This window comes from Condylura cristata, unplaced genomic scaffold (genome assembly GCF_000260355.1).
Source record: "Condylura cristata isolate star-nosed mole 26May11 unplaced genomic scaffold, ConCri1.0 scaffold00001, whole genome shotgun sequence".
Lineage (NCBI taxonomy): Eukaryota > Metazoa > Chordata > Mammalia > Eulipotyphla > Talpidae > Condylura > Condylura cristata.
The window spans coordinates 26,440,389-26,464,060 of record NW_004567102.1 but is presented as its reverse complement, the minus strand read 5'-3'; the positions used below and the strand labels follow the sequence as shown (position 1 = coordinate 26,464,060).

At 36.5% G+C, this 23,672-nt stretch overlaps 1 protein-coding gene across 1 annotated transcript in view; it reads left to right on the top strand.

Moving 5' to 3' along the window:
* COL9A1 (collagen, type IX, alpha 1) overlaps positions 1-23,672 on the top strand; it is a 63,208-nt gene that overhangs the window by 15,140 nt on the left and 24,396 nt on the right. Inside the window, exons 12-23 of the mRNA XM_012720238.1 lie at positions 458-511; positions 4,018-4,071; positions 6,446-6,499; positions 9,292-9,345; positions 10,316-10,369; positions 10,519-10,572; positions 10,706-10,759; positions 11,133-11,186; positions 13,470-13,514; positions 14,796-14,849; positions 14,957-15,010; positions 23,111-23,164. Of these exons, the coding sequence (XP_012575692.1) occupies positions 458-511; positions 4,018-4,071; positions 6,446-6,499; positions 9,292-9,345; positions 10,316-10,369; positions 10,519-10,572; positions 10,706-10,759; positions 11,133-11,186; positions 13,470-13,514; positions 14,796-14,849; positions 14,957-15,010; positions 23,111-23,164 (639 nt within the window). The remainder of the gene's footprint in view (positions 1-457; positions 512-4,017; positions 4,072-6,445; positions 6,500-9,291; positions 9,346-10,315; positions 10,370-10,518; positions 10,573-10,705; positions 10,760-11,132; positions 11,187-13,469; positions 13,515-14,795; positions 14,850-14,956; positions 15,011-23,110; positions 23,165-23,672) is intronic.

The window sequence follows — 23,672 nt, the reverse complement described above, 5'->3', positions numbered from 1 at the left end:
GTATTTGAGACTTTTTAGTTGACTTGGGAAAATCACGAAATAACCAAGAGAAGAGACTTTCCAAAATGTTTTCATCTCCATCTACCATCATAATTACTTCAATATTTTCCATATAGATAAAAAATAAATAATTCAATAGTGAGAGAAAACTGGGGAAAGAAAAATCTAGGTGCTAGTAGGCAAGTATCAATGAACTGCATCACCAGACTAGGTACTGGAGCATTTTTTAAAATTCTAGAATAATATTTTCCTATTAACTAAACCAGATATTTATCATATACAGCATCACACAATACTCAGAGTGTGTCTAAGATCATTTGAAGTGGTTATTTTCTTAGTGACATAATCTTTTTCTCAGCAGATTTAGGGAAACCAGATCACTCTATGACCTGTGGCCTTCCTCTGTGTGAAACCCAATGTCACTGTTGATTAATTAATTAGTTTTTGCACTTGTTAGGGTCACAAAGGAGCTAAAGGAGAAATTGGTGAACCTGGAAGACAAGGTCACAAGGTAAGGAAAAGGAGTGGTCAAAATGTAAATTGTACTTAGGAGATAGTAATCATTTTACTTAAAATTTCTTTATGAGGAATTATAAGGAATAATATAGTGTGCTGTTTTACCTTTTCTTTTCAAATGATGCTTGACAAATTTTCAGTAGGTGCATCAATAGTCTGACTAAGCATAACATTCTAACATTCAATTACAAAAAAATAATACCAAACATTTTCATTGTTTCCTAAGTTGCTACCCTATGCTTCCTTTTCAAGTCAGTCACAATCAGCTCTTTTCCTTGATACTTTTGTTAGTAAAACCTTGTTCATCTAGTTGTTCCACTCCACTAAACAAAATTTTATGACAAATCTGATTTTTTTTATGACAAGTTTTGCTAAGAATGGCAGATGGAGAAGTTAATAATTGGCTTATAGTTTCTCATCTTAAATTCTAGAATAATTTGTTTCTGATTTCATTTCCATATATCTTAGATTTTGAGGAATCTGTAAGCTAGCAGTAGGATTTATGTTGCTGTGTACATAGAAACATGGAATCCACAACACAGCTTGTATTAGTGCTGGTATGTTCTGCAGAAAAATTAAGATGGAAATTTAAAACATGGTGACATCTTGTTTTTTTTTTTTTTTTCAATCCACTTGGGTAAATCATCTTTAAGCATCTTAAAATTTTGGCTTCTGGTATAGTAGATTTTTTGTCCTTCTTACTTCATTAATACTTTACAAAAGAATAACAATTTACTCTCATTTTACTGAAAGACTTTTGATACAATTTACTATCATTTTACTGAAAGACTTGATTACTCATTCCTCTTTTAGGAACAAAATTTAAATCTTCATTAGCTAATTTGTAGAGTAAATTCAAAGCAGAATTGTGAATCTGATGCAAACTTCAGGCATTAGCCTCAATTCTCCACCACTATCCTTTCAGTTTATAGTTCAGTGTATCTGTTAGTCTTTCAAGATTCGCTCTTCAATGAGCTATTAACAGCTTATCTTCTTATGTCAGTTTTCAAAAACACCACTAAAAGTTTTAAGTGGCATAAACATGGCTGTAAATTAAAGGAATTTTAACAACTTCCAGTGAAAATTTAAGACAATTTTCTGTCATATAAAAAATGTGCGGCCCTCACTGGTGGTGCAATGGGTTAGGACGCAAGTTAGCTGCAGCTGCTCAGTGTGAGTTCCATCCCCCGCCAGCAGGGAAGGTGATCCACATGGCACAGCAGACCCCTCCTGGCTCGCCTGCTACTCCCCTCAGCAGATTACTGCATGTTACATACATGCTGGTGAAACATTTAAAATAAATATACTACTTCAAGATTTTTAAAGAATCTTTGAAAAAATATCCCAAACCTTACTGAAAAAAACTTACAGTGGATATGTCAATCATTGTTGTTTTTGTAATTACTTAGGAAAACAGAAGTAGCATTTAATTATACACAGGTATTGATCATCCACTCAATGAACTAGCAAATTGATTGACAATAGCGCTGGAGTTGCCAAGCATGTTCTTATGGAATATAATCTGAACATAATGATGAAACTAAAACTATTATGTAAGACTCTCATGTTTTATTCAAAAATCAAGTAACAATGATTTAGGCAAAATCTAGTTCTTTGCAAAATATGCTAAAATATTCTATATTAATACATGATAATATCATATTTTCTATATTTCTTTGTATCAATATAAATATACCATTTAGTATATTTATGTGAGTCAGCAAGAGCATGAGTGAATTGAAACATGTAAGAATGGAAAAACAGAACTGAATCTTTTCCTAATATTTTACAACACTATTTTCTAACATTTTACAACAATATTTAAAGTAGAAACTATTCCTCTTGTAATCTCTATTAGCATCAGAACTATAAAGTTTTTTAAAACCTGTCTTGGAAAGAAAATATGTTTTAACTCCAAGCAGTCATAAAATAATTATTTTGTACAAGACAGGAACTGGATTTCTTTATTTTATTTTCTAAGAATTTTTATTTAGGTAAAATTGGGTTTACATTGTTGTTTGTATTTTAGAGGTATAGGATCTCTTCCTTCTTATGTTGTTTCTACCCACACTGAAGCTTCCACAGTCCATTCCCATTGTTCACTGTGCTTCCTCCCCATTTTCTTCTTGCCTCGTCCTGTTCCTTTCTTCTTGTGGTAGCTACCTCTGTTCTGTTGCCAGAGTCCAAGGGGCATGTTAGATTTTGTTGACCTTTTGTTTTGTTTCTCTATCTTCTACATGTAAGTGATACCATCAGGTATTTGTCTTTCTCTCTTTGAGTTACTTGAATTTCTTTCTGGAATATCATATTTTAAAGTAAATCAGAGAGTATAAAGTTAGTATTAAAAAGTCAAATCAGTAATTAGAAAACACACTGGAAGAAGATTCCACTGGCAGTAAACATATAGTCAAAATATTTTAGAAAAAACTTAAGAAATATTTAAGAGTAATAGAAAGAAAAAGGAACAAAGCCTTATCATTGATGGAAAGAAAAAGCACACAAGCAGAAACACTAAGTTCCAGGATGGAACCGCAATATTGTGAAAATTCTAATTCTCTCCATATGAAAACATTAATTTAATGTAGTGATAAAACAAGAGTAGTGTTTTTGTGAAGATCTTCAAATAAATATGAAGTTCATCTCAAAGAGTAAATATTTGAAAAATTTAAATAAAAGTATAAATGAAAATTTCAGCAATTAAAATATGTGGTATTTGACAGTATTTTAACAGGTGAATAGAGCAAAATAGGAAGTCTAGAAACAAGTATTACAGTTTAGTGTATGTTGAAGATGAGCTTTTCAACTTATGTGGAGAGAATCCATTATTCAATAAATGCTATTACATTAAGTGACCAATTACCAGACAAAATGTATATCTATATTATATTTTGCATAAAATAAGTTACTGATAAGAAAAGATTTCTATGGAAGAAATGAAACTACAAAATTACCAGAAGAAACATATGTATGAATATTTCTGTACTTGAGTTGTGGAGAAGGCTTTTTCTATGTGTGACAGCAAAGATGTAAGCCATGAAAAATAGTGATTTTTAATTCATTTAAAAATTACATATGGTCTAAAATTATAATAAGAAAAGTTAAAATGAAAATAATGGGTCAAATATTGTAGTTTATGGAAAATTTTGCATAGTGTGATTGTAGATTTTCCTAATATACACCCCCACAAATATACACGCATACCTTTGAAAAGAGAACACATAACATGTTTCTCTTTTTCTCCTTTTCTTGGCCCTTTGTCCTCTACATTTTGGGAAACTTAGAAAAAGACAATAATACTGACATTTGAATAATGGAAGTTGTTAATTTTGGTGCTAAACTTCTCTGTATTCTCTATATTTGCAGTTAAAATAATTTGAGAAAGTATAGTAGAGTTATTTAGAGGATGCCAATAAATGTGGATTCCACTGAGTTAGTCTGAGTGTACTTTTATGTTGATTTGCTAAAATAATATTTGGTGTGCTTTTCTTTGTTGCTTTTTAGGGTGAAGAAGGTGACCAGGGAGAACTGGGAGAAGTTGGAGCTCAAGGACCTCCAGTAAAGTATTTTTTAAGAAATATTTAACAAGGATATGCAAGTATTCTTTTTTCGATGAATTTTGGAATATTTTCTATTTAGCATTTGGGTTAATAGCATTAAATGACAGCCTCTCTTTTTCTAACCATCTTTTCAAAACAGGAAATTAAGCATTGTACATTCAAATATTTTTTTTAAAAAAGATTATTTATTTATATAAGAACTGGGGTACAGGCTGGAGGTGTGGGGTTTGGGGGTGAGAGGCAGAGGCCCAGTGGGGAGCAGAACAGACAGACTGACTGAAATACACTGCTGAGGGAGTAGTGGGTAAGATAGGAGAGGTCTGCTGCACCAGGCTGGTTAGCTCCCTGGCCAGGGGTCAAACTTGTGCTGCAGTGGCTGGCAATAGCTTGATAGCTGTGTCTTTTACCCCCTGGTTCACCAGAGAGGTTCTGTGCAAGCATTTTTTTTTAACAGAAAATATCTACTTTGAATTATATACATTTATTACTAGATCTGTGGATCAGGCAATCTGAAAGCAAATATTTATGTTTTAAGCTACTATCATGCGATATAATGGGAAACTTTTTTTTTTAAGATTTATTTTATTTGTACATACAGAACTGGGGTACAGGCCAGAGGCTTAGGAGTGGCAAGAGGCTTCACCAGAGACAGAGTGGGGAATAGAACAGGCAGATCGGCGAAGTACACTGCTGAGAGGAGCAGCGGGCGGGTCAGGAGAGGTCTGCCACACTATGTGGTCATCTCCGGGACAGGTGGGAATCTAACTCATCCAGAAGTGGCTTTAGCTTCTCAGTGCAGTGCTTTAATGCGCTGTGCCACCAAGGAGGGCCTAATGGGAAACTTCTTTATAGATTGAAATGTAGCAGGTAAATCATTCATTGGATTAGTATAGTTTATAACAGTATATATTCGGTACATTTAGAACATTCTTAATTGCTCATAATCTTGTCTTTTAATAAAAGGCTTTGACATATTGCTGCAATAATATGAACAGTGAGGTGATTTGGGACATTGAAATCAATCTAAATTGCTTGTTAAATCAGGTCTTGCATTACTTTTGTATATGAAAGTGGAATTGTACTTTTTTTCTTGTCATAATGAGTAATGACAATTTGGAAATAATTTCAGAAAATTTATTGCACATTTGCAGCTAAATGAGATTTGGACCGTAGAGAAGATAAGCTTGAGTTCTACTCTCAGAAACTAAATTATTAGGGAAGACAAACTCAGGGCTACTATTTCTTCCCTTATTACTATAATATGATTCTTTATAAAGCATTTCATTGCAATATTATAAAAACAAAATAGGCCTTTTATTTTTTTCAAAGTTGTTACTTTGAGGAATAATAGCTGAGGTTCTCATGTCACTGCTATTGTTCCACCTTTTGGGGGAATTCTTTTCGTAGAAATGCCTTCAGAAAGAGCAGCTTTACTATGATAAACCTATATCTCGTAGCCTAATAGCCTAAGTGGCTCTTCATACACCTTTGGATTTCCTGTCACTCCTAACTCTAAACACTGAATTTGTGACTGACTTGAATGTAGAGTTTGGTGTTGAAATTGCCCCATTTTCTTCAAGTGAGAACACAAATGAAATGAGTGGCCTAGAGATACTCTGCCTTGAGCCAGCGTGGGCACTGCAGCGCTGCTTTCTTGATGAAACACCACTGGTGCCCTCTTGCAGGATCATTTCTGCACCCCTGTGGCTGGAAACCTGTCCATGATGAAAGAGCCTAGAAATCATACCCCACACCCTTAATTTTAGGATTACCCAGTCCTGTGCCTGAGATGGAACGAGACGGGTTCCTACTGCCCGAAATTGGAATTCAGAATGCCTTTGATCATAGAAATGGCCATATGGAGTACAATGAAGAGAAGCAATTGATCGAGACTGTAGCTTCATGTATGCTTCATAAACTTTTGTTTAGGCTAACCTGGGAACTTAAATGCCTTTTTGATGATCTGCTTTGGTGGGGGAGATTAGTCTAAGACTTAAAATCACAATTATGTTATATGTAACTAAGTTACAAATGAAGGGGGTGGGAATGGTGGTTTGCATTTTGTACATGTGTTAAAAGGCAAGTCAAATACATTGTCACAGTTTTCTTTGGCTCATGATATTTATATTTTTTGTCAACAATAATTTTTTAAAAATTCCAAATTGTATAAATCTTCACTATTTTCAAAAGATTTTATTGTTAGGATAATTCTTCATGGATGTCTCTTTTGAGACTAGAGAAGTTTGCTTACATAATACCACTAGTTCTTGCTCTTACCTTTGGTGATGATGTCATCCTTCTGGGTCAGCTTTTGTGACGAGATAAAAGAATGTGCACATCAAATAAAATAATTTTCTTTTTTATATTTCCAGGGAGCTCAAGGATTGAGAGGAATCACTGGTATAGTTGGAGCCAAGGGGGAAAAAGTAAGATGATAATGATGATTCAGTATCAAAGTGCATAAATATTCAAAATTTTGACCACTTGAATACATTTTATCTTCAGCAACATCACTATTTTTTACTTCCTGCTTTGTAGAGGTTTAGTTAGGTTTTCATGTTTCTTTTATAAATATTTATGATAGAAATGAGTGAGCTACATGATATTTATGTGTATTTTTAATTACCATAAATAACTATTAATAAGCAGGTTACATTTGTCTCTATCCTTGTAGGTAGTTTACATTGATAGCACTGACACAGTACCTGCATGTGCAAGGCAAAGATAAGAGAATGGCAAAGGAGAGGCAGAATGCCCTCGTGAGGTATAGCCATCGTGACTCTACTACCATGTTGACTGCTGACCTCTGCCTTTAACAGAGATCACAGTCCTATGGCCAGAGTTACCTTTCTGTGCTGAGCCTGGTTTCAGAGACTAGATTCTTTCAGCATTTCCATAGCAAAGCACTCACTGAAAAGCTGGAGAGATTCACAAAGGAATGAGGTCTTCAGCAAAGTAGAAACTAACTGTAATGCAGAAAAGGGAGGCATAAATGTTAGGGCATTTGGCAGGGCAGTGAAGATGTGGTTGCTCATGAAGAAGGTGGTATTGGAAGGATGGATGCTGGACTTACAAGGATGAGGTTTTGCTGCTAGGGGAGGATTGAAGGACCGCGAATGCTGGAGTGACTATCATGGACAAAAGCAACGGAAATCTGACCGTTGGTGGTATGCTCAGAAATGGCTTCTCCTCCCCACCACTGCCTAAGTGTCTAGCTTTGCTATTAATTTTTGGGAAATTGTTAAAACTCCTAAGAGCATATGCTAGGAAAGTGAATCTGTAAACTCCAGAAAATAAGAGAGTCTTTATCCACCCCCACATTTAATCCTTGCCTCGTTTATTGTAGGACCTCTGTGGCTAATTTGTGTATACACAAAGCAGCACAGACCCTTTATTAGCAACAAAGCAGGGATAACTTGTGCATTGTAGGTGTTCAACAAATGAGAGTAAATTGTTTTTTTAAAAATGTACAATTTTGTGAATTAAAGGAATTCCTTTGTAAATGATTTCCTCATTTTCATTCTTGAAGGTTCTTGTTTATCTCTCTAGATTTTTTTATACTGCCTTCATTCTTCCATTTCCTCTAAAATATTTCTTTTCTAATAATACTGTACTTTAAAAAATATATTGGAGTCTTTTATTTCTATATTCATGTTACCTTAAGTAGCAGTCTGTGTATCTCTCTGGTTATTAAGTAATAAATCCCACTTATTTTAAAATTGCTGATAGCTGGGCCTTTGCTTTTTCTGGATTTAAAATAATCTCCCCAAATATGTGACCCCTTCACTTTGAAACCAATTACTGTCTTGATATGTTCTTTATTTGAGGTATTTTTCCATTTGGGATAGTTCAAAATTTCTCATTTCCTCTGATTTCTGTCAAATTGCTTTCAATAGGAAAAAAAAAAAAAAAAAAAAAACTTCCTGTGAACTCAGACCCATGGAGTGGTTACCTAGTAACAGCAGTTTGGGTCTGAGCTCATGCTGAACAGCACTGAGAGAGAGAGAGAGTGCATCAAAGCCATTTCTATAATGCAAAGGCCAGCTTCACTTTCATAATGCAAGATGAATGACGAATTCAAGGCCTTTTTCAGGTCTTCCGGACCTCTTCCTCCTGGTACAGGTAGAATGCCTTCTGCTAGTTTTTAGGGATCAAAGAATGCCAGGGCTCTGTGGTACCTCTGCTTCAGGTGTGTTCTATCTTTGATTTTACCTATGAGTGTACCTTCTATGAAAGACTTTATGATTTTGAATTATTACTACAGACACTGTCTACATGATATTCATGGCCCAACATTTAGCCACTATTCTTTTCACTGTTTCCCATTTATTTTATCATCTTCCTATTTCAACCCTTTTCATTAAGAGATAACCTGTTCATGTCAGTAGCTTTGCTGCTTTCTCATTCACTTAATAGATGAGAAAAAGATTTAAAGAAGCTCTCTGGCATAAGCAGCGAGCACAAGAAAATGCCATATTTTTGCTGTAATAGTCACATTTTTATTCTTATAATAAAAATGAGGAAGTGGTGGTATGTGTAATATTAATATTACCAGGCCAAGTCAGAGAGAACTTCAAGATAATTAGATTTAAAGGCCCGGTAGTTTTCATGTCATCATCACTTGGTAGGATGAGCCTGTTTAGAAAATAGACTCATACAAATCGAACCTAGAATCTATCCAGGTGAACTAGAAGGTGGTCAAATTCTTATTACAATTCATACTTCTGAGCCACATGGGTGGACTTCTGATTCCAGATCTTGTTGGAATTCTTGAACACTAGAAACTCCTCCGCAGCACTGGCAGCATCAGATCCATGGCAACTGATTTTGGGGTGTCTCCTTGGTGTTCTGCATTAATGAATTTCCATGGTCATTCTGAAAACTCTGGCAAGTCATTCAAACCTCTTGATGTAGGTTTGCCAGATTCCCTAATAGTACAGTGTTTTTGTTCACTATAGCAGTTCAGAATCAATTCAGTGTTAAAATGTCAGAGTAGTATCAAAGTTTGGATATTTCTGGGATAAGAAGATGTAAATTAGTATTTTCAATGTAAGGTATTTGTTTAAATAGTCTTTGAGATTCGTTAATGAAGACTGCATATTGAGAACATAAAACCCCTGTTTAATTGGCTACAAAATTCCTTAAAATGACTGATGTGCACTGTGACATACATGACTGATCTCAAATTTAATTTATTGTCTTTTTTTTTTTTTTGTAGGGTGCTCGGGGCTTAGATGGAGATCCCGGGCCTCGAGGTATTCCTGGTGCACCTGTGAGTGGTTTGCCTTTCATTATACCCACTGATAGACTTTTTTAGTGGTGATTAAAATATATATATAGGTGTGTGTGCAAGCAACTTTTACATGAATGATAGAAATGGAAAAATGGACAATTTTTAAAAATATTTATTTTAAGAAATTCTAATTAAGACAAGTATTTATTTTTAGAGCATAGAGAACTATCTGACTTTATATGGTTTTTGTTTTCTCATAGGTAAAGTCAAATTGTACATTTATACTTGCTGTGATTACCTTTTGCTTTGGTTCTCAGGGTACTTAGAGTACTTAGGGTACTTTTATCTCATTTCAAGTTTTTGAGTGGATTTTTTTTTAAGATTTACTTACTTATGCATACAGAACTGGGGTATAAGCCGGAGGTGCAGGGGTGGTGAGAGACAAAGTGGGGAGCAGAGCAGGCAGATCAACAAAGCACCCCGCTGAGGGGAGCAGCAGGTGAAACAGGAGCAGGCTGCTGTGCCATGTGGGTCACCTCCCTGGCTGGGATTGAGCTTCTTCTGAGGATACCATGCTTAGATTTATAGTGCTTGTGCCTTAACTGTTGTGCCACCAGGGAGGGCCCTGAGTGGCCTTTTTATGCTTTCTGATCTTATTCCATCTTTTGACTGCCATATATATGTATCTCATTATCATAAAACTGTGTCAAAGCATTTTCAAAAGTAAATAAAGAAACAATATTAACAATTAGCTGTACTTGCAACATGGACACATATCATTTTATTATAATTAAAATAAAAAGATATACAAGTCTTAACTAGCCCATTGATAGCATCAGTTTTTAAGACAGCAGTATGTTTATAACAAGATTTCCTGAACTAGACATCTATGACAGAAGAACAAAATCAATGGGATGAAAAAAACAACAATTTGGTAATGTGGATGATGTTTTATAATTTTGTCAGCAAGTAACTTTTGCTTATATTAATGAATTTCATCTCATTACAGGGTGATCAAGGACAGCGGGGACCTCCAGGAGAAGTAGGTCCCAAGGGAGACAGGGTGAGTTCAAATTACTCTTTCATTTTACTCTGGTTTTCTTCATCTGATCATGGCTATTTCTTTGACGTGTCCTATGTACTGTGATAACTGAGCAACATCCTGTGGTAACTGAGCTTATCTTGCCCATCTTTTCCCCTTCTGCTTTGCAGGGGCTGCAAGGTTCTCGAGGAATTCCTGGCCTCCCTGGATCCAAAGGAGACACAGTATGTCCTGTGCTATAATCTTCAAGTACATTTTTCAAATTGATTATTAGCTTATAATAAAACAAGAAAATGATGAAGGGAAGAAGAATGTAACCGTTCCTAAGAGACAGTGTGTTTCTCTGTGTGTTTTCAGGGCTTGCCAGGCGTGGATGGCCGTGATGGGATACCTGGGATGCCCGGAACAAAGGTATCTGGCTGATTTAGTGCAGGCATGAGTGGAGCGCTCTGTCCAGGCCAGCCTTGCACCCATTTTCATTCCTACATCACTGAAGGCTTAATTAGCTGGTTTTTAGCTTTTTTCCTCCTTTTAACTTTTCAATCAAATATCAATTTAAATTACTCATTAGAGTAATATGTTTGCTTGGTTTCAGGAACTCAGGGAACGTTCTGTTGATGAAAATAGGCTCAAGGAAATTGTGTCTTTTGATTGACTTTATGCCCTAATTCCTACCCTGAACTTGTCATATTAAATGGCCTGTTAGGTCAGCTGAGAAAGTTTATGTCCTTAAAGAATGACAGGAGCTCACAGTTTCAATGATACATAAATTTTTTTTTTTCAGGGTGAATCAGGGAAACCTGGACCTCCTGGTGATGCAGGATTGCAGGGTATACCTGTAAGTATTTGATCTTTAAATGCTTATTGGTTTATATACACTTTGGAGGGAAACATATTGAGTAGTTTGATAAGTTTTGGAGAAGATATGATACTTAATTTTTACACCTGCCATTTTTTTTTTATTAAAAAGTTTATTTTTACATCATTTTGCACATTTTTTTTTTTTCATCTCAATTGTAATCCCCACGGGTTTCCCATCACCAAATCACCCCTGTGCCACCACCATAGTCCCGTGCATTTCCCTCTCTTCCCCCCCCCCCGTTTTTGGTCCCATTCCCCACTCCACCCCCACAGAATGTCTCTGGTCTATGGTTGTTCATTATTTTTGTTATTTTCTCGCCTGGTCCATTATACTCCTGCTATGAGTGAAACCATCCGGTATTTTTCTTTCTCTTTCTGGCTTATCTCACTCAGCATTTTCTTTTCCAGCTCCATCCAAGTTGCTGCAAAAGACATGTGTTTCTCTTTTTTGGTTGCTGAGTAATATTCCATTGTATATATGTACCACATCTTTCTAATCCAGTCATCTACTTTTGGGCATTTGGGCTGCTTCCATGTTTTTCCAATTGTAAATAAAGCAGCAATAAACATGAGAGTACAAGTATCTTTTTCAATCAGTGTTTTTGTGTCTTTTGGGTAGATACCTAGGAGTGGGATTGCTGGGTCATAGGGAAGCTCCATGTTTAGCAGTTTGAGGAACCTCCAAACAGTTTTCCATAGTGGTTGTACTAGTTTGCATTCCCACCAGCAATGCAGGAGAGTTCCTTTTTCTCCACATCCTCGCCAACATTTGTTGTTGCTAGTTGTTTGAAGATGTGCCATTCTCACTGGGGTGAGGTGGTATCTCATTGTGGTTTTAATTTGGTGGTGCTGGGAAAACTGGGTAGCTACATGCAAAAAAATGAAACTAGATCATTGCCTCACTCCAGTCACAAAAATCAACTCGAAGTGGATTAAAGACCTAGACATAAGAACGGAAACCATAAAATATCTAGAAGCAAAGATGGGTCAAACACTACACGACATACACTTTAGCGACATCTTTAAAGACAGAGCACCCAACACCACAATAGTGAAGGCAAAGATAAATAGATGGGACTATATCAAGTTAAAGAGCTTCTGTACAGCAAAAGAGACATTACTAAAAACAAACAGAAAGATCACTAATTGGGAAAACATTTTCTCACACAAAAGTAGCGATAAAGGACTGATCACAAAAATATACGGAGAACTGATGAAACTCAACAAAAATGAAGTAAACAACCCCATCAAAAAATGGGCCGTAGAGCTAAAAAGACACTTCTCCAAAGAGAAAATGCAGATGGCCAACAGGCATATGAAAAAATGTTCAACATCACTCGTAATAAGGGAGATGCAAATTAATACACCTGCCATTTTTATAATATTTCCTCAATTGCTAGGTAGGCATCTGTTTACCTAATAAAGGTTTAATTTTACATTTTGCCTTCTTCTTTTCTCTTTAGTTCACTCAGCCTACATTTATTTTTTTTTAACTAAGTAAGCCTGTAGTTCAGGATCATATATTCCCCCCTACTTTTCACCTGTTCCAGAGCTCTTATTGGTAGTTTAAGACATAAGAGGGTTGAAAATATACTCAGGGAACAATGTCAAATACAAAATATCATGTTTTATTATGTGCTATTTTGAGCTATTCTGCTTAGTGTTTCCCTGAATTATAATGTTGATGGAAATTTATGTGGATTACATCACATATATTCTTGGTTCTTTGGAGGCAAATTAGTTAATAAGGGGTATGTGGTAATCCTGAGGACTGACCTCTGATTTATCAGACATGACAATTCCTAAATCATTAGTTAGAGAACACAAAGACATCCAATAACACCAAATCTTATACTCAACATTCTCTAGCCATTCTGCTTTTCAACTTAAAGCTTAGAATTTTTTTAAGATTTCATTTTGTTATTCTGCACATGAAATCATGTTGATAAACTCTTGTTATTTGCAAATGGTATTGGATTATAATTTGGAATTTCATTCTTGAAGAACAATTCGTTTAGAGGTAGGATTTTCTTTAAGGGTTTTCAGAATTAAGAATCTAGATAAGTTAAGGTAGTAAGTACACTATGTGTAGTTCTATAATTGATAGTCCAGAGTTGGGGGATTTACAAGAATGTTCCTCATTCTAAAGTCTTGAGGTTGTTATGGTTCCTCAGCCTCTCAGCACTTTGTAAATCCACTTGGCATCTGGTGGACCATCAGATGTGGTGATTAAACTCCACTTCCCTGTGCATTCTTTCAGGGTGTTCCTGGAATTCCTGGTGCAAAAGGTATTGCCGGTGAAAAGGTAAATGATAAACTTTACAATTAATATTTTTCTTTCTTCTTTTAATAATATATTTTATTATAATTTTAAGTGCTTTAAACTGCTTTCATTTTATATATTTGACCCTTAGGAGAAATAAAAAAGGGTTTAAGACTTCAGATACTAATCTATTCCTCAGTTGCAAGAAAAATACTTTGAGAAAATGTTGCTGATTAGACATTCTTTTTGAAAATGTCATCCTTTCCTAGTGTAAAACAGAGGCAGCTTTATTGTTCTTCACCATTTAAGGATGTTATTAATTTTTATTACATAGAAATTATGTCAGTGAATGTTAAGTGACTAAGCTTAACTAACTAAAAAAAAAAAAAAAAAGCCATGTTGTTCACATGCTAAATAAACAGTCCTTATTTCTTTTTTTTTTTTTTTTAAAGATTTATTTATTTGTGCATACAGAACTGGGGTACAGGCCAGGGGCGGTGAGAGGCTTCACCAGAGACAGAGTGGGGAACAGAACAGGCAGATGGATGAAGTACACTGCTGAGGGGAGCAGCGGGTGGGTCAGGAGAAGTCTGCCACACCATGTGGTCACCTCCGGGGCAGGCGGGAATCCAACTCATGTGGAAGCGACTTTAGATTCTCAGTGCTGTGCTTTAACCCGCTGCGCCACCAGGGAGGGCCCAACAGTCCTTATTTCTTATCAATTAATAACAGTAGGTGAGTGAAAAGAGTAAGGAAGTGAGTTATAGCTTCACTTGCAATAGTTAAAATGGGAAATTGGCCCCACTTAGGTTAGTAGACTACAGCCCAGCACTCACGTGTCCACAGTGTCTTGGGCAGAGACGTCCCCTAATAAGTGGACCCTGAGAGACTGATGAGGGCCGGGGCTGCTTAGCAGTGCCTCCCCTGGAGCTGACTTGCAGGTTTTCCTCAGCAGTGTGTCCTCTTATTTCTTAACGTTGACATGATTCCTTATAGTTTTAACAGTGTTGATGTTTGGTAAAAGGGTTCAGAGAGGTGTATCAAAGATGAAAATGGTAAAGGAAAGACATAATTAACATTGTGAACAAAGAAAAATCCTCTCATGTTCTTTGTCTGCATTTTTTGCCACCTTTACTAGATTCTGTGACTATTAAAATAGTGCCTTAAAATTAAAGGACTTTGCTGTATCCACTAAGAATGAAATTCTGCATCTTCCCCAATTCTCATGTGAATGTGTGAAATTAGTGTCATTCAAATGTGGAAATACCCACTGTGGACAAGAGGGTTTGACAATTGCTTTGCATGTTGTCTTTTTCCCTTTAGGGAAACACAGGTGCTCCCGGAAAGCCTGGTCAACTAGGGAATTCAGGCAAGCCGGTAAGGTGCCATTTTACCTTTCCATAGCTACCTGTTGTATATTCACTAAAAAAACCATTATTGATGAGGAGTCTTAGCTTTTTCTTCATGTGGCTTGTTTATAACAGGGACAGCAGGGGCCTCCAGGAGAGGTGGGACCCCGAGGACCCCGTGGGCTTCCCGTGAGTATTCCTTTTCTTGTGTGTGCAACTTTCCCAGTGTGGCTTTTTAGGACTTTTCTGGGCTTCCCTCCACTCTTTATATCATGCACAAACAACTTTTGATGTTTGAACATATGCTGCTCCTTAATGACAGTGAAATGGAGAATGATAAATATTTCATATGTTTTTCTTATCATAAAGTGGAAGTAAAAATATTTTTTAAAAGTCTGATGATCTTTTCTGTTGTAATTTTATTTTGAAGGAAATATTTTCCCAGAGCAAAATAAAATTTGAAGAGCTAGAACTCATGTACTATATATTTTTCTCATTTAATTTGTACAGTTTATTAATCTTTGGTGTATTCGTAGAACATTTTCATCACTCCAAAAAAAAGAAAGCCATAAACATTGCATTCAACATGTCCCCCAGCCCGCCCGGGGCCCTAGGCAACCACAATCCATTTCTCTCTATATAGCTCTCTATATAGATAAGCCTGTTCTGGAAATTTCATCTCAGCGGATGCGTGGCTTTATTTTATGATTGTCTTTTCTCAACTAGAATATTGTTTTGTGGCTCATGTATGTTGTACCATGTATCAGTATTTTATTATTGAATAATATTCAATTATATGGGCATATCACATTATTTTCATACATTGATTAGTTGATGAACATTTATTTGTGTTTTTTTCATCTTTTGGCTTTATGAATAATCTGCTATGAACATTCTTTCACAAGCTTTTATGTGGACATATAATCTAATTTCTCTTGAGTATGTGCATAAGAGTGGAATTGCTTGGTGATAAGATAACTCTGTTTAACCTTTTGAGAAGCTGCCAGACATCTTTTAGTGTGAGTCTGTAAACATAGCGATACCTATTTTCTCAGTAGATAGTTTTAACCCTCAGAGAGAAACTGGGAAATTGAACATCATGCACTTAAATTTAACTTAAAAATACTTCCTCTTGCCTTGAGTTTAAGTTTTTATTTTCAAAGTCTACTGGGTAAAAAGAATTCCTAGTGAGAACACAGAAACATTTCCAAATAGCATGGTCACTTCTTCTAAAGCATTTCTTGAGCATGGGAAAGTGAAACATTCCATGTATTTTATGACATGAGAGTGGAGTTTTTTACTTCTTACAGATGTTTGTCAACTGACCTTTCCGAGGTGGTATCCTGAAGTTTCTCTGTAAACAAAGAAGCTAGCTTCTGCTCCTCTTATGTCCTTCCTCACTCACTCCTCAGTATCTCTTTTTTGTTACTTGAAGCCTGTGAATTTCTTACTAAAGAAGAAATTAAGTATTTTCCTTATTAAGTATTAAATACTTGCCCTAGATTGACTGTCAAAGCCATGAGGATGTAGCTAGCTCATATTTCAATGATTTTGCTGATGTGATTAGTCCAGAAGGATTGAACAGTGTGGGAGAGGGACACTAGATTTTGAGATTGTTGACAGTTTCTTTCAGTATTCATTTTATAGAGCAGAAAACTGGGTACAATGGAAGGAGTTGAATGCTGGACTATGCACTAAACACAAAGCTTTAACACAGGTAGAGAGGACTTGGCCCATCACCAGGAAGTCATGAAGATGTCTAAAGGAATGAACTAGAGACAGAACAATAGCAGGAGACTGTGTATGTGTGTGTTGAGGGGGGGGTTGGTGTGTTGTATTTGATTTTTCTCATGTGAGTGTGGGCAGATCAGGGGAAGTTATATCTATGCAGCTTTCTGAGCCTGATTCAGATTTTGATTTTTGAATTTTTGTAAGACTCCAGATTCTTCTCATTGTTCCTGTCACTGAGTGTCAATGCCTGGTCTTCTTCCTTCACTTTACCTATCTACATTCTGACCTGTTGACTCTACCACAATTTTTCCAACTCTCTTGTGTTTGACTATTTTATTTCTTTCATTTATTTATTTATTTAGCATGGAAAAAGTGGTGTAGGTCAGAAGTTGCAAGGATGAGAGGATTTACCAGAGACAGAGTGGGGAGAAGAACAGGCAGATCTATTGAAACACACTGCGAAGAGGAGCAGCTGGTGAGACCGGAGAAGTTTGCTGTGCCATGTGGGTCAGTTCCTTGGTTGGGGATTGAACTCTTGGCGGAGATAGTGCTGAGACTTAACTTCTAGGCCACCAGGGAGGCCTGTTTGACTCTTTTCTATACCCTCATCCACCACACAAGCTCTGATCACTGTCTGCTGCTTCAGGACTATTGCAGTCATTTCCTGATTTTCTTTTCTTTCTTTCTTTTTTTAAAGACTTATTTATTCTGCATACAGAACTGGGGTACAGGCCAGAGGTGCAGGGACGGTGAGAAGATTCACCACACACAGAGCAGGGAGCAGAACAAGCAGATCGATGAAGTTCACTGCTGAGGGGAGCAGCAGGCGTGTCAGGAGAGGTCTGCCTCGCCTTGTGGAGCTCCTCCGGGGCTGGCTGAAATCAAACTCATGCTGAGGTGGCTTTAGCTTCTTAGTGCTGTGCTTTATCCCGTTGCGCCACCAGGGAGGGCCCTGCATTTCCTGATTTTCTTTCCCAGCACCAGATGCTATTTCCTTGGAAATAGGGAAGATTTTTGTTCTCCAGGTTCTTGCACATTGCAGGGTCTCTTGCATCTTTGCCCTCCACCTAGACTGTCTCCACAGTCATTGTGACAGAAACAAAAATGGCAAGCATTCACATACTTTCCTGGGGAGTGGTAGTGCCCACAATCTGCCCACGCCATCCTATTGGTCATCCCATTTTTCTTCATCATTAAATGTCTTTAATGAATCTCCACTAGAATGTCTAAAATCTAAACTATCTATCTGATCATCTCTTTATTTCTCAAATCTGCCTTGTTTGGAAATTGGTTGTAGTCAAGCCGGACTTTGTGCTATTACCAAGTACTCTCTCCACTTTTTGTCTGCCTCTTTTCTTTTGTGATGCCCTGCATTCAGATGGGGTTCTACATTTTTTGACATACTAGTGTCCTCTTACACATAGTTGAAATGTGAATATACAACAAAACCATTTATGATATGCATGATCCCTTAGTAACTTGATCTCTCCTTAATCTGAATTCCATAACCTTTGGCACCTTTTTTGTTCCAGGCTGTGAAACTAGAGGAAGACAGGGACACCTGGCCCACCTCATGGCCCTACACTTCTTTCTTAGAGTTTGCTATTAGGTGGCGCCTAATAAGTACATCTCTTGAAATGAATTGCTGTTATATTTGATTTCTGCTCATATTGGTAATAACTGACTTCTTATCAACTCTGAAATTTTCAGAAAAGTATCATAAGAATTTATGAGTATCATAATTTTGGGGCAGAGTTTTAACACCAAATCTACTCCCAAGATACCTTTGTTCTTTCATTTTACATCATGAGGTTTAGTTTCAGAGGTAAATTCACACTTTTCAACTATTTCTCACAAGTTTGACCAGTTTTTCCTGCAAATGTCAAACTGAGAAGCTGAGTGGAAGGTATGAAAACATATACCTATTATCACCTGCTAGTGGACCAGGGCAAAGGGAGCACACCATTGAAATTAAGTGATATCTCCCTTCCTCCACCATGGTTTCATCAACTTTTGCCAGTACTGAAATCGACTGTCAAACAAACCTGCCTGAGCAAACTCTTGGAAACTCCTCTTCAGAAGAATGGAGCATGTTGCCACAATTGTCAGCTAGGTATGGCAGGACCCAGGGTAGGGTGAAAGAAGTCCGAATTATTAGACAGGGAAAAACAGCCTCCTACAGAGGTGGGGTTCTCAAACCTGAGGGGTGCTTCTTCAGGCTGCTTTCTATCTTGTTCTTCATGAGGTTCTGGCTTTTGACTGCTTCGGATTCTGCTGAGCTCTGTTAGTCTGACGTTGGTTGGGGTTACTGCTGGCAAAAATCTGTGGGTACTTTTCCTATCTGCTCAATACCACAGAAATATAATATTGGTGTTTTCAGTATCTCAAGTGCTTGCTTATCAAATTGTATATATCCTCCACTTGGCCATTGTTTCTGGCTTTCTCTATCTTGCTCCAGTTGGTTTATAACCGAGTCTGGGTGCCTTCTGGTTTAGAGTACACAGTGACAAGGCCTCTTATTTGATCTTACCATGTTGGGGCTCCTGCTTAATTCTTTCTTCTCGGCTTCTCAGAACTTTCCAGTGTCTTTGTTATATGGATTGTATTTGCTCTTTCTTATTCTGACTGATATGTATGCCATGTTGAAATACCTCAGTTTTCTGAAGATTATGCAATTCTGGAGTACAGAATTGTGTCGCATTGTCTTGACTTCCAACCCTACCTAGCCTGTGGTCAACAGACTCCAGCACAAAGACCCTCTATGGTGTGTTGCTGAATAATCTAAATTGTCCCAACCAGGCCCTGGAATGTAAACCGGTCAATAATTCGTGAAGCTGCTCTGCTAGTTTAGTTTAGATGATTCTGATTTGCTACTCTGTGTGAGGAATATTTAACTTAGTACTAGAGAAAAATACACATTATGTCATGCTAAATTTTATGTGATAAAATTGAATAGATTTAAATAAATCTTCGGCAAACTAAAAGTTACCATTGTTGTATGATTAATATCTTCCAATACTAATTTGAAAATAGATTTGAAAAAGCAACAAACTATAGGATTTTATGGGTTAATCAGTACCCATTTTGCTAGTGAGAGATATTTAATACTTAATAGAGACTAAACATAGTGATTTAAAATTTTCCCCTTCTAAAATTGGCAAAGTACTAAAGATACTGTTTTTTCTTCAGTTAGAGACCATTTTGTTTAATTAGGTAACTATAACAACTGTTCAAATCTAGAGTATAGTGAGTAGAGTATAGTCCATTTTGGGGTAAAATAATTATGCCAAAAATAATAAAGTAAAGCATAATAAAGTAAATATTTTCCATGATTTTATTTTAAAAAGTCTAGTAGTTCTACTTTAACAGAGTGATATCTAAATTGTATTATTTATCTGCATTATTGAAATGAATTTTACAGAGTGGATCCTAGCATTTACTCATAAAGAAGATGTCTTTTTCATATGATCAAGGGCGTTGACAGAACTTGAGAAATGAGGACTAGAGACTTATTTTTTTCCAAACACAATTTGTGATTTTAAAGACATTTAGAAGATGTGAGAGAAAGAGAACATTTAGCTTGCTTTATTAAAAGGTATAATTGTGACTGATTTCTTTTGTCCTTGGATACAAATAATACTTAACACATATGTTGGTGCTCATTACAAGCGAGACTCTGCTAAGTGCTTCATGTAACTTATTCAATACTTACAACCCTATGTAATAAGTATTGTTTTTATCCTCATTTTATAAATGAGCTCTAAGTTCAAGACAGCTTTTGTCAGTACATCTGCTCTTTTGGCATTTTCAAATAATTTTTGAAGTGCCTCATGCTGTGATCTTAAATGTCATTGGACTAACATCTGAAGAACAATTAATTCTTGTAGGTGGGGAAAATAACCATCTCAATAAAAGAAAATTCAGTTCTTCATACAGCCTCAAGTATTCACTTCTAAATAAACAAATGCTATGTCCTCTTACCAAATTAAAAATGATTAGTGTATTTTCCCTTCTCCACAAAATAAAGGGTTAAATTAAAACAGAAGATTATATAAACTGCCATTTGTTCTTTGGAGAAATTATTTATCTTTCCAGACAAAAACAAAGACTTTCTCTTCTGCCATTCTCTGTCTTACATTCTCTATCTTTCATGAACTCTTACGATTTATTTAATCAGTATTTTCCAAACACTGGCAGGACCCTGGTTATGAGGGCTTAAACCCGAGTATTAACTGCCTGCTCTGCCCAACCAAAGTGCCATGAGAGCCCCACAAGTAAGACTGGGCAAGGGCCAGTGAACTTAGGATGGGCATTTACTTCTGTTATTACAAAAATAGAAAACATGTGTTTCCTCATCTTTATTTCACTTTCTCAGCCATCATCCTTTGGTATTTCTACAGAAATCACCTCACTGTGGATAAAAATAATGTTTATGTTCCCAACAGTGACCAAACAGCTATACACAGGGCATGAGGACAAGATTTTATTATATTAGTTTATTTTAACATATTTTTGTACATTTTTCCATCTCAGTTGCAATCCCCTTGGGTTTCCCATCACCAAATCACCCATGTTCAATCCAGATTTTAAGGAGCCAAATGAAGCTTTAAAATATAACCTGCAGACCCTCTCTCAGTGATTCTCAACTCTGGGTGTGCATCAATATCTCCAGAGGACTGTTAGAAACTTATTTCACCAGTCATCTTCCACCTCTCCATCTCCCCACCCTCTCCTTATCCCACCCCTCTCTCTCAAATTCTGATTTTGTAGGTCTGCTTCTTTATTGGCTTTGCTTAGAAGTTTCACTAAATACTTATGACGAGAGTTCCATAAACACTAAATTTAAAATTTTCTAAATGTGTTCTGTACCATTAGAATTAGCAAGTTTATATCAAATTGATTTGTGCTGTAGAGAGTGGAAATGATGTAGAAAGTGGAGATGCTCAGCCCACTGCCAGGTGTGAAGCCTGGCTCTGCTGTGTGTCATCTGATAAAAACAGATTACTGGGGTACAGCCCAATTTTTGTATTTCTATCACAGTAGCTGGTTTTCATTTAGATTTATATCCTCCTGGTATCCATGCTTAAGGTACTGTCTTTGGTTCTCAGCTGCTCACAGGGTTACAGACACATCTAGCATACCCAATTCACATACAGAACAGATAATGTTCATCTAAATGCTTAAAAGTATATTTAAAAATCACTTCTAAATCATATGAAATGACTGCCATTAAAATAATAGCTCATAGCCAGAGACTTGTAATTTGACAAACATTTCTATATCTTTAGAGAAATTATAAAGAAGGTTATGGGTCTTAACACCTTGTTCAACTTGTAGATACTTGAATATCATGTGAGTGAGAACAGTATAGCTCATCAGAGCATTTACAAATGGTAAACATTAATATGAAGTCATATTTTCGAGAAGGGTAACCAAGAGCTCTTTTTATTATCGTATATGCTGTTCAGAAAATGTGATTATTTAGTAGTCTAAGTATTGGGCTTAGTTTAACAGGCATTAGAAATAAAACATACCAATTGCATAAGACTCTATAAAGTTCTTTGGGGAAAGAATTTGAATAATTCATATGTTCTGCTTTCTCAAGGGGCTCAGACTTTCAAATAAAAAGTTGAAATTGGTGACAAAATAAAATTAGTGTTACATTTGGTATATCTTCATTATAAATTGTACTTTCTAAAGTTATATATATTTTTTTAAGATTTATTTATTTATTCATACAGAACTGGGGTACAGGCCAGAGATGCGGAGGGTGAGAGGATTCACCAGAGACAGAGTGGGGTGCAGAACAGGCAGATCGACGAAGCACACTGCTGAGGGGAGCAGCGGGCGGGCCAGGAGAGGTCTGCCACGCCATGTGGTCTCCTCCGGGGGCAGGCGGGAATCGAACTCATGCGGAAGTGGCTTAAGCTTCTTTGTGCAGTGCTTTAACCCGCTGCGCCACCAGGGAGGGCCACTAAAGTTATATTTTTAAGAAATGTTTAGGACAAGAATGAGTAGAACAAATAATTTGTTTCAGTAACTAGACATTTTTACTCTCTATGTCCTTTTGAAGGTGTAGCAGTAATTTTAGCAAACATCTATGTCCTCTGTCTTTTTTTTTCTTTACTCTTCGAAGTTTCAAGATCATTTGCCAGATATTTCTTTACAATGTAATATAAATACAAAAGTTGACTTCACATTGTAGGCATTGTGAGGAACATACAGTCTCAGAATAATGTACACAAATAAACATAACATAGGTTAGACTGTCATTTAGATGCTGAAAGTGATTGTCATTCCATGTAAGTGAATTCCATACCATTTCTTTCTAGTGGTCTGCAATCACTATGAACAGAATTAGAACATACACTGAAGGATGAACACTGAGGAGGTTGTAGGCATTTTGTGTGAAGGTCTCTGTTTTCATTTGAAGATGGGGAGAATATTTTGCTGATATATGTAAACAAAAATCTAGGCTGAATTTTTTAACTGACATGGTAATTAAGCTTCTGACTGTTGGTAATATATCCAGTTGACAATTATGTCTGTGTTTTCCAGGGCCGTAGAGGAGAAACAGGACCCATTGGACCCCCAGGCTTACCAGGTAAACTGGTAAGTTTATTTGCTTCATACAAAACACAATGCAATTTTTAAAGTAAGCAAAGAAAAGCAATTTACAAAGGGTAATTTAACCATTATTTATTTCTATTGTTATATGAATGTGTGCAAATATAAATGTGGAAATTCAATTATATCTAGGATACCCTCAGAGAGTATTTTAATGAGTGTGGCTTGTAGCATTATATATTAGAGCTGAGAGAGATCTGAGTGTTACATTTTACCTCTGGTTGTTCTTGGAATTCAAGAGGACTGTGTATGAATGGGGCCTTTTACTGAGCAGTGCTTGTTTACCTAGCAAGAGAAACATTGCCATTGCAAGGGCCAGTGAAAGAGTCTCCTGTTCGGAGAACAGGCCTAGGAATCAAGGACTTCAGAGGTGAGTGGAGAAGGGCCACTTGTCTCTCTTCTCCAGGGAGTTTGGGAGACATGTGAATTTGAGGAATAGCATTTAACCAACCACAGATTTATTTTAGACAGTAAAGAACAGAGCCAATGTCGT